General features: G+C 36.2%; 1 protein-coding gene across 4 annotated transcripts in view; it reads right to left on the bottom strand.

Annotated features, from left to right (window-relative positions):
• LOC109037417 (ribosomal protein S6 kinase beta-1) overlaps positions 1-12,429 on the bottom strand; it is a 52,791-nt gene that overhangs the window by 16,866 nt on the left and 23,496 nt on the right. For 2 of the 4 annotated variants that reach the window (XM_019052076.2, XM_019052079.2), the window contains exons 2-3: positions 8,975-9,015; positions 8,058-8,316 (exon numbers count right to left, since the gene is read on the bottom strand). In XM_019052076.2, the coding sequence (XP_018907621.1) occupies positions 8,058-8,316; positions 8,975-9,015 (300 nt within the window). Of the gene's footprint in view, positions 1-3,624; positions 3,759-6,556; positions 6,691-8,057; positions 8,317-8,974; positions 9,016-12,429 lie in introns of all 4 variants that reach the window. The other 2 variants (XM_019052078.2, XM_019052077.2) reach the window with 2 other exon arrangements.

Raw genomic sequence — 12,429 nt, 5'->3', positions numbered from 1 at the left:
CCATGAGACACCAAAGTTTTGTCCTAATTTAGGCAAAAAATTGCCTTCACCTTAAGTTTTAGTTATCACTAACACGTTCTTATCAGTGCAAGAATGTAGCTCATAATGTTCCTCTAACAGCATATCATAGGTTTTTTTGCATCTTTTTGCCTCTGGGGCCTTCAGACCCAGACCCAGATCAGACCCTAAAACCTTGCGGATTACCATTCTCGGGTTGCCTAGCCAGAAATTGAACTCGGAACCTGTTGATCTTAAAGCCAGCACTCCAACCACTACGCACCACAGCGGGCCGAGTTAATAAATTTGTATTATGTATACAGGCTGAAGAATAAAAAAAAAACCTAAGTTTTATCCACCATTTGTCGTTTTTCCGGAGAAAATATTATTTTGCTTAAAAATGAGGTTTTTTGCAAAAAAAAATTATTTTCCGGAAATCTGGCAAGTGCTGGAAAAAAACTGATATCATTTTCGGATTCAGCAGCCAAAAATACTTATGAATCACCCTATATCAAACGCTGACCTTGTCTCATCTCTCTTATCTCCTTCTGCAATGAAATCAGATTGCGCAGAAAATCGTACAAGTCCTTCACTAAAATGACCAAAAAAGGCCCCAGACGCAAAAATACGCAAAAAAACCTGTGATATCGTGTTAGAGGAACATATGAGCAACATTTTTGCACAAATGAGAACGTGTTACCTAGTGTTACTGGTAACTAAAACTTAAGGTGAAGGCAATTTTTTGCCTAAATTAGGACAAAACTTTGGAGTCTCATGGTGATCATAAAATTAATCTTAATAATAAAAACGATTAAACCATCAAAAAGTACTTACTTTCACCTTTCTTTTCCATATTTGATCGGGGATTTACGCCAACTTATCACCAAACGACACAAGGCAAGACACGATAACGTGCACATTAAATTCTCACGTTTGTTTACTTACCTCGAGGATGTGAAGTTCGCCACCATGTATCTGATCGTAAAAACAATTACAGAAGATTTGATAGGTCATTTCACACCTACTAAAGGATGTAGATAAGGATTATATGCTCGATTGCCAGATTTTCGTACTTTCAAAAATCGGATTTTTGGCCACAATTCGGCGCCCCCAGACCATAGTGCTGCGTACAGAATAGCGTCAGATGTATCTTCTTTAAAATTTAAGTAGAAAACTATTAAAATGATGGGAAGCTCAGAAATCAAAACCGAAACCGGATATTAATAACTTTCTTAACACAGATCAAATGGAAGTTAAACCATACAAAATTAAATCATTTGTATTTTTGTCATTCAACCAATGGTGATTGTAAAAGCTTACACCGTATTTAAGGATTGATATGCAAACTTCCCCTTGTGTGACTTGTATTTCTTGTGAAAGTTTGAGAGGAATACATGTGGCACAGTACTTCAATTCATACTATGTCTAGAGGCCCATTGAGAAGATAAACATAACAGAGTTCTTGGAAATATCTTCTTGAAAAAACTGCACCTAGCTATCTTCGTTTGTGAGTTAAAAGCAAAAAGTTGATGGGTGTTCAGGCATTGGAAATTGTAGAGTGAATTACAAAAATGATACTGAAGTTATAATGGAAAATGTAGATCCAGAGTAAGACTGGTATTAAAAAATTGGAGTAGATCCAGAGTGAAACTGGTATCACAGAAGTGGAATACACTTACAAACGACTGAAAACATTTGGTGGTGAAAAGAAAAAAGTGCGTTTTCATTTATCAAAAAACATATACTACGTACATACTTAGTTACAAAGTACATTTCAAAGTCGCATTAAAATTAGGTTTGTAAAATGACTCCTCTCTAATTTTAAAAAGACTCCTAAGCGATTTGATATTGCTTCCTGCACTGAGCCTTAAGGTTGACTTAGCATGCTTTTGAGAGATGACTCGGTAAAACCTAGGTTAAGTATTGAATTAACAAAAAGCTCAACTCTTTAACTTCAAAAGTAACTGGCAATTACACCAGATGAAAATTAGTGTTGAATGAGAACTAAGTAATGTTTGAACTGAAGTACAGACTTAGACCAAAAATCTTGTTATTCTCTCTCTTTTTTTTCTCTCTCTCGATGATGAAAAAGTGGTGAAGACTTCTTTATCTTTGTAATTATAGAGGAGCATGAGAAGGTGAAAAGAGGGGTGGGAGGTGGGAGAAATAAATACAGAAAAAAAGGGAGAACAAGAATCATTTATACCTCGGTGCTTCGGAAAGGTATTAATAGGAGGAATACCAACAAGTCAGATACTTGTTTATCAAAGATAAAAAGATAAAATTTTGATACTTCAATTAATTACATGCAAATGGGATACGGTACTTCCTTTCTGTCACGAAAACTGTGGGACATTTAATCATTGAAACGTGTAAAGCAACTTCAGATTAAGTTAGGTAATTTTGTTAAACGCACCACAAAACGGGGAAGAAGGGTGAACAGGCAAAAAAGGAGGGACATGGGAATGATAGGCATTAAGATTATTTCCTTGATACAGGTAAAAACAGGTATTATTATTTTGAAAAAATCTTGATTTTTAGAGGAGGGTTATAAGAGGTCTTCTGTGGGATAAGAACTCTCACGTTGGACTTCCTTTGGGGGGTTATTAGGATGAAAGCTTTAAGTTGATGATGGTGGGAAAAAAGTAAATTTAATACCTCAAGTATGTGGCTTGTTGAGTGAACACGCTTTGAGGAGGAAGCTTCACACTCACTTTGCTGAGCTTCTCATTTAGACAAGGTTTCTTGTTTTCCGGGTCAAAAATATTTCCAATTCCAAGCCAGAATATTTATAGAATTAACTCCCGTATAATCCCAATCATTAAAAAAAAGCTTTCCAAACATGCATTTTGTGTCATGAGTCGCCGACAGCAAGTTATTGTTACAAAACAAGATTGTAAATGAAACACTCAATTCGGCGCGAAATTTTTTCCTTAGATGCAATCCGAAGCGATGATCGCTAAACTGCACCCAGCCACATAGCTCCGCTTGTATCATGCAAATTTGTGTTGCCTGCATTAACTCCTTCACATCACCATACACTTACAGTGAACAGAGTGGAACAAGTGTTGCAGAATTTACTGACTTGGAACATTGCAGAAAAATTAAGGGGAGAGAGGGAGGGTTAGATTAAAATGAGACTGTTAGGCGGGGTCTTAGTCTAAGTTCTCGCGGATAAATTATGGTAAAAAACCTCTAAATGTTTGGAAGAGATTGAGAAATTGATTCATTTGATTGATTGCGATCAAAATATTTAGATCAAAATCAGATACACATTTAAATGCAATTACAACATACAATACTAAAACAAGAGAATAGCTTTAATAACTAGAAGTTAAACAGGATATGAAATCCTTTATGTTAGATTTCATCCAACTTTACTTCTAAAAAAAGGAAAAAACAAAGAACGAGGCAGAAAAATAGAGTTTAAAATCAATTTAGTATAAAACTAAGAGGTTTAAGGATGGACATGGAAAAGGGACTGATTACATACATGATTCCCCCTATTAAAAAGCAGATTATGCCCCATACAGCCATTCTATCGAAGCATACTCCCTCATAACAGCTACCAATATATGAGGGATTAACACCGAAGGCTTTTTATTACCTTGAAAATGTCTAACTCACCGGGCATCGTCATCTGCAAAAATCCCTTCATTTTCTAAATGTCTGAATAACTCCCCACCACATAAATATTCCAAAACTAAATACAGCTTATCTTCTGTTTGAAAAGCATACTTTAGTTCCACAATAAATGGATGCTAGAACAGAATTGATGACTTGAAATGAGTAGATGGCAAGAAAAAAAAAATCATACAGATTACAAATATAAGCCTAAAACCAGCAAGAAACTCTGTATACAAATATTCTATTGCATTTTTCTTTCACAGGAAAATGTAAAGAAATCGATGAATGTTTCATCATAAAATTTAGGTAGGATTACATCCTAAATTACATTGCAAGAACATTCCTGCAACAGTGAACAATTCAAAACAAGAAAATGTGACACAGCTCATTGAAAAATAGTGTCATCATTTACGAAAAAATGTCAAATCTTGTTCAGTATGAGAAAATTTAAGTTCATGAGTAGAAAAATCAATAAGCTGATGAATATTTTAATCAGATTTAGTGGAGGGGAGTGGAATTGGTCTTCAGGAACAAAAGGGAAACATTGCTGGTTTAGGCTGAGGACACAGTAGTGTCAGTCATAGCAACAATTCATTGCGAATTTGTAGTATGCTTTTCACTACAAGTTTTGCAGAAACTAAAAATATTTAATCTTAGTCCTAAGTCTTCAGTGCTTCGAACAAAATTTGGAGAAGGAAAAAATAGTACGATAAGTTCGAGTAATAGTCATCTCAAATGGAAAAATGGAGGGTAATGATAACTCACAATAGTGCAGCGGGCCGATTATTGAAATTTAAACCAGCCCGATAAGACATTAAATTGCGATATATTGCACGGTTAAGATAGGGCTATGTCTTGTCGTAAGCGGCGACATAGAGTCGATGACATTTCAATAATCGCCCCGCAGGTTGCCGAAACACTTATTTCTACAACCCTTCTTAGGCAATTCGGTGGGGCAGGGTAGATATTAATTGGGGCAATACTTACAACCTGACCATTGCCCCCCCCCCCCTTCCAGCCTACTCAAAATTATAGGCCTAGAGAGCCCTTAGTTAATCACACGACTATTTTTGTTCAGTGCGCTATTGCATTGATCCATTGCATTGGCCGGTCATTTGAAAAATTTCAGTTGCAGGATAGGTCATAGTTTCTGTGAACTTTTTTTTAACAAGAATTGATTAAACAAAGTAAATCAGACTTTAAGGTAATTCTCTATATTCAGACATTTAGCAAAGAGAAGTATTGAAACTGTATGATATGATACACACTGGCTGACAAAATGATTTTGGTGGATAATCAATTTCTTTTGTTGGGTTTCGAAAGGAGAGGTAAAAGATGAGAACACTTTTGGATCATGGTAACTTCGAAGTTGATAGGTCCTCACTTGAGTCTTACCCATGGATATAGAACAACATGTCTAGGTAAGCGAAGAGCTACCTGATAAGATTAACCTACAGTAAATACTAAATATTAGAGAGGTAAGTGTGACAATTTTTTTAGTACAAATAATCATAGCTCTTCAAAGGTGGGAAAGGGGGCAAGGGGAGGAAAACAAAGAGAGAATGAGAACAGAAGAGAGAAAATGGCCTGGAGAATTTAAACTGGATTGAGAGGACTTTGGTAAATTCTGTCTGATGGAGCATTACGACTTACAAAAAAACCAACTCAAGTCTACACGCGTTTCAAAGGAGGATATCCTACTGAACCTGAAAAATAATTAAGACCATCCGCAAAAGTTGCTTGAGTAAACACTTAAGACTGCTGGGTGGCAATTAAGTATCAATCATTATTAGTTAAAATGATTTTAACAAAAAAGAAAGGGTATTTCTGAACTCAGGTTATTTGATGAAAACTAGCAATGAAGGAAAATAAGGAAAGATCGAATTTTTTTTAAGGGAGCATGCGTTTTTCAAAAATAGAGAATACTAAAGACAATGAATGATGGAAAGAGAAAGAGTGACTTAGAATTCAGGAGAGTACTGATACGACTGACGTATAGGATAGATAAAGAAAAATAAGTTACGAGAATCTTGCGAAGAAAATACTAAAAATAGTCAAAAATACAAATCAAAAAGCAACAATGATGTACACAGGGAAGAGAAGAACATAGACTGATTTTGTCTTTAATTTCATTTTAAATTTAATAAATCTTGTAGCTTTGATAGGAGTAGAGGAATACCAAGAGTATGAATTGAATGAAATCAGTTATTCCGTAAGTCCATTTTTCACTGTCTCTGGAACTCTTCCAACTCAAGACTCAAGGAATTAGCTCTTTGATTCAAGCGTAGTACTTTTACTTCAAATCAACAAAGTATTAACTAAAGTGAATAGACATAGTGCAGTTTATTTCTGTTTTACCATTACGTCATTGCTTGAAAAATATAATTTCCACTGGTCAACTAACTTCTACACCACATGTCGAGGTGAATTAGGCTGAATGGAGAAAAAGGTATAAATTTTGTACTCTGATCTGTAATCTGAAACTTACCCTCGACAAATTCAAATGGCAGTTAAAATTAGGGACCAATTAAAGTTTGGAGCGATACACTCCTTTGATAAAAAAAAAATAAAGAATCAGAAAAAAAGGGACCAGATTCCGAACCATGAGCAATGATATAAAAACTCAAGAACAACTTTAAGAACAGGAATGGCATACATTCAGAGCTATAAATATTTAATTTATGAGAGGTTCTGTTGACTTCTAACAGCCTGTTGTACCTCATAGGTGAGAACCATTTGGAGATAGGAAACCGAAAGAGACATACACATTAACATTGATTTAATTGCAATTGTTGGTGATTGAACAATCTATCTTCTTTTCCCTGTTAAGGAAGTTGCCTTTTGAAAAGCATATTTCATTTGAGACTGCTGCAGTTGTGTACTTAGGAATCAATACAATTGCAAAGTACTACAGATAAAATCATTGGCTTACCATGATACTTTCTCAGATATGAAACTTTCTCTTTCTAGAATGGAAAATAATTCTCCACCAGGACAAAATTCCAAAATTAAAAACAGCTTACTATCGGTTTGAAAAGCATACTTCAAATCGACTATGAAAGGGTGCTATAACAAATGTCATAATACGAAAATATTTTATAGAATTACAGCAAAACATTTCAAACATTAAAGCGAACTTTAGCTTAGATTACTTACCACTTCTAAGTTATGACTTCGATCATTAGTTTCAATGAGGAAAATGATTCAAGTTATTCGACTCTTAACTGACGAGAGGTTTGATTTTGCAAAGAAAAGAGCTGCCTTACCCCTCCCCCCTTTTTTTTAAAGCTGTTTGGGACACTAGGTGATTACCTGGACAATTAGTCAGTGAAGGTCAAAATAGTGTGATTGTCTCCAGTCTCAATAAACAACATGCATCTCGATGACAAAGAGTCACGGAGTGGAGGGAGGGATTGTCTAAATAAGAAAATATGTCTCTGTGAGAAAATATTGGATGAAATGCAACATTTAACAGAATCTCATAATCTTTAACCTTAAGGAAAAGTCAGATCAGACATTCGATGTGCCCTCCTGCCATCTTACTGAGAAATAAACCGGAAGGATATTGAATTACCAGCAATTTTTATATTATTAGATCTTGTACCCTAATAAAGTTATTAAAAACTTTGCACTTTGTATGTTTTTTACTGACAAGTTTCGGCACATCCCATTTACTTACAATAACCGTAACTTATCTATGTAAGTCAGTTAAGGGTTGAATAGCCTGAAACAGTAAAAAAAGTCAAAGAGAAAAAAGTGTGAGAAAATTTGTTGAGTCTGCAATTGATAAATGTACCTTCTCGGGAGTAAAGCAAAATACATCATAGGTTCTTCAATGGACCTTAATACATTTCTCATAAGAATGTTACATAAACAACAACCAGTGTAAATTCATTTTTTTCTTTTCTTTAAAATTTCATGATGGAATAATTCCAAAAATATGGTACATTATGCGCCTAAGTAGTTTTTTTTTTTTTTGACGCTACTCATTTTCATTTGAGAACCTAACGCTAATATTTAAGCAGCATTGATTTAATTCTTCTATTAATCTGTTATGAAATTACTTAGATAGCAAATATAATATACTAACAACCAAGTAATACGTTTTTTCATAACAAATTGAAAGAAGAGATGAATCAAAGCTGCTTAAATACGTTTCAAACTGGTCTAATCATGTTGTCAAAGGTCTCCTTTTTTCTGCTCGCATTTCCTATGACGGTGAATAGTTGACAGTAAATCATTTTTCATTGTGAAGGCACGAGAACATTTTTAGTTTTGTTCTGTTAAATTAAATTGGGATGGCCCCAAAATGTTTCAGAGAAGGGTCAATTTTTTGAAATTGTTCAGGGGAGACGCTGCACCAAAATTCTTAAGAATACACGAATTAATCGATATTCCTCTGATAAAGATAAAGATGTAAACAATTTGGTTACCTTAACAGCTTCTAATATACTCCTCTCTGCTTTGGTATGGGCGGTATCTTTTTGATTTCTAACAATTGATGCTTTCCGAAGTACTTTCATGGCGAAGATTTTTCCAGCATCAGTGCCTGTTAACTTGCAAACTTGAAAAACTTTTCCATAGCCACCTTTGCCCAGCACTTTCCTAAGTTCAAAATCTTTTGGGCCTACCCTTTCATTTGCAGGGTTAACAACCTTTTCAGACAAAGGCACAGAATCTGTTGCTTCAGCTCTGAAAAAATCAAAATTAATAGATAGAACACAAACATAATTGCACAAAAAAAGTTGAGAAGTGCAGGATCTACCGTTCTCTTAATCCATTTTACCATGTTTTTCTTACTTTTCAAACAAATTAAATGGTAGGGGAGTTGTTACTGCTTTTGCATGTATTTATTTACCTGTTTTAAACTTTTTTGAACATTTTTAACTCAAGTCAGAATCTTTATCGATCGAGGAGCGATACCACGGTCCTGGCTGATCATTCTCAGAGTGATACTCTGTCACAAACGTGGCCATTTTGGCCGTTCAAATTCTCATGGCAAGAAATAAAAACTACTGTGCCATCTGAATAAAATAAGAAGCGAGATGAAAATAGCAGAAAATTAGTTTAGTAAAAAAGGAGAGGAAATTAAACGAAGTTTCCAACAAAAAAATAGCTCCCCACATCCTCATCAAATTCTTGGAGCTAACTAAATATATGTAAATGTATGAGTGTGAGGATGGAAGAAATTTGAAGCGCTAAAAGTTAGGCTGTTACTCTAATAAGAAGAGCAGAAACAAGTTGGTTGCCTCTCATTGACCCCCTTCCCCTAATTTCTCAGATGAAGGAAAATACGTTCCCATCGAGGAGGTTACAGTGCCAACCGGGTGAAGAGAAAAAATCTACTTACTCGGCAATGGCATTAACATTGGGATCCGGATCATATTCATTCTGAAACAGAAAAAACGGAAATAATCAGAAGTCTGACCACATTTTGAAAATCAATCTGAAAATTTATAGGAGAGGGAAAAATATACAACGCCGATCACGACGTGTTCTACAGGTAAATAGAGAAGTCGACCAAAGAGATATATTTGTGCCGATGTACACAACACGATTTTTCATACGCTTTAATATAATTGAATCACTTTCTGTTAGACGGATGTGAGTCTAAAAAATCATGAGCCCTGACTGTCTTTGATCACGCAGGACGCTAGGGCTCATGAGTTTTTAGACTTATGCTTGTCTAACAGAAACTGATCAATTACGTGGGAATTAATAAAGGCACTAACTTCCCTGCGTGATTTTTTTACGTTTTTTAGTGATACTTATTCTTTGGTCTTTCTGAGGATTCGAAGATCGAGCTGATTGATCCTGTGAAAGCTCTACCTCGTCCAATCATCGCTCATCGCACGATACCTTACGATTCTGCCTTGCTGAAACGCGACGAATTCATGGTAATCGTGCAACAATGGAAACCTACCACAGTGAGACAACCTCCTGTGCCGTTTTCTTTCTTTGGTCCCGAAAAAAATTTCCTATACAGGGTGCCTAGATTTTTTCAATTTGGGAAATCCTGATTTTGCCTGATTTTTGAATGCTAAATCCTGATTTCACAATATTTCCAAATCCTGATTTTTTGCGGAGAAAAATTAAGACTTCACAAATATAGCTCGATAAAAAAATCCCATCGGACGGCCAACTTTTCTCATATCCTGATTTTACGACCGATTTTTCCTCAAATCCTGATTAAATCGGGATTAAATCAAGGTTAAGTCTTGATTAAATCGGGGTTAAATCCTGATTAAATCGGGATTAAATCCTGATTGACCTCAAATCCTGCGGCCCGATTATTGAAACTATGTCGGCCCGACACGACAAGACTACGCCCTATCTCAACCATGCAATATGTCGCGATTCGATGTCTTATTGGGCTGCTTTAAATTTCAATAATCGGCCCGCTGATAGAATCGGGAAAATCAGGAAAATCCTGGTGCTGAACACCCTGCTCTAGTACTTTTGTCCATATTTTTACCTTCGATCAGCAGACACTCCCATGCACGGAAACGGACAGTAAATAGAGCCTGATCAGGGTGATCGACTTTTGAAAAACTGTCTCTTGAATCGCGTACACGTGCCACGGGATCATATTCAAATCTCTTGTTTACCGCTCCTCGACACAAGACTAACGCACCTTTAAGGAGGTGTTACGGCTATACTGCCGTGCTGAGGAAGAACGCTGTATGAACATTCAAGAGTTGCCAAATTTCCTTTGATAAAATGTTTATTTTTGAGGAAAGTTATGAACATTTTCCCCTGAAATTTTCAGGAAATTAGGGTGAAATTGCGAACAATAGAATCTGAAAAATTGGAAGAAAAATATTCATAAGGTTACCAGGAAATTTGTGTATTATTAGGGGAAATTTGGCAACGCCTGAAGGTTCATACGGCGTAACGGCGTTTTTCCTTAGCACGGCAGAGAAATTAACCTGCGCCAGCCGAGCAGGAGGGTGATGATGAAGATGATTGGGAGCATTTTACCGATTGAAGGAGAAGGAAAACACAGATAAATAATGGCACACCTTTGGTTTTAACAGAGTCAGTTTTCCTGCATAGAACGACACTTTTCATGAATGAAAAATGTAAACACTAGATATTTTGTAGAAATCGAGAGTAAGAAGGGTAAAATGATGGCATCCGGTCACGGCGAAATTCTTTACGAATGTAACCGAGAAACTGTCGAGTCATTTCCTCTAAAAATTCTTAAATAAACTTGTCACTTTACCGACGACGGTGCCAAATCTATGCATTTTTTTTTAAATGGTACGAGATCAATGTAGGTCTTCCATAAGGAGGGGTCCGAGAGATGCCCTCCAGCTCGAAGAGGGATCCAGGGAAGGACCCTTAAAATTTAAAAAAAAAAAAATGCAGCATCTTTTACACGACATTTTCAGTATATTCAGTACTTTCCGATTCTTGTTTACTATAAATTAAATTTTTAAGTACTTAATACCTAAAAATTTTAAGAATCCTCCGATACTTGGATTACATTTTGCAATAAAGAACCACTATCTCTGGCTCTCCCATAAAAGCACATATCTGCATAGGGAAATCGATGTCATGTATATTGTTTCTACGATGGGACAGAAATAGTGGTTAAGCCTTATTGCAAAATGTATAATCCACTTCTAAAACCTAACAATAGCGACCGTACTAAAAAAGAGATATTACATCTAAATTCTTCCATTTTTGGTAACAATGATTTTCTGGTCAAATAAACGTAACACATGCCATTTGGATGGCTTTTTGCATCAAGGAGCCAGGAGCATTGCAATGTTGCTAAGATTGTGCAGCTTCTTTTGTCTTGGAAGAAAAACCTTATTATCTACAGACAGTTTCTACTTAACTTGCTAAAAATTGTACATTTAGGACAAAAATTACCATTTAAATTTCACCAAGTAAATTTTTTCAGGATTTCAATAGTTACACTGCAATGGATAAAGTAGCACAATCTTAGCAACATTAAAATGTTCTTAGTTCCTTTTTGTAAAATGGAATCCACTTGGTGGACATCATAATCATGTCTAATGAGTAGTGAACTCGATAACATGCTAATGTTGTTTTGAGTACGAGGAATAACATATTTAGAGGGGAAAAACGCGATCACGGTGCAGATTACTGCAAAGACATCGATAATGTCGCTATTTTTAGCTGCTTTCGGGGGAAAATCACGAGGAGACACATCAATCGACTCCGAATGCTACGCTCATTATGCAATACAATTCAAAACTGGGCCCGAGTTTTAAATTAACGACGTTAAAAGTTAAAATTCGCAATTTAGAAACTTCTTAAGCGCACAGAAGTGGATCCAGCGGTTTGGCAAAACCGGATTTCCCCCATTTAAACCTATGCTTAATAATCGGAGCACCTGGCCTCTCCAAAAATCGATACATTTCCATAGGTTTAAATGGAGAAAAGACCATGTCGCCAATTTCCTGGATCAGCCGTTATGGCGCATTTAGATTTTTTTGGATGAACAAAGGACCTTGCGGGCACCTGACATGATGCGACAGCGTCGAGGAGAGAGGATCCTTAAACTTGTGCTGATGAATAAAAAAAAAAAAAAATGAAAATAATAAACCGATCATACGGCACGAGGCGAGCTCTCCCCCCCCCCCCCCCCCCGCCCCCAGGGAAGGAAAACCGCTGTGTACGCCCGATGAGGCCCAGCTCCGGTTCCGGGCACGACGAGCAAGATCGACTATCGATACAGTTCCATCTGACGCTATGGTAAAGAATCGATAATTAATAAGATGTTGGTTGCGAACACACTGATAATCGATACTTTCCGATGGGTTTAATAGA

This window comes from Bemisia tabaci, chromosome 5, assembly GCF_918797505.1.
Source record: "Bemisia tabaci chromosome 5, PGI_BMITA_v3".
NCBI lineage: Eukaryota > Metazoa > Arthropoda > Insecta > Hemiptera > Aleyrodidae > Bemisia > Bemisia tabaci.
Note: the sequence above shows the minus strand (reverse complement) of the source record. Positions and strands in the feature narration are given on the sequence as shown.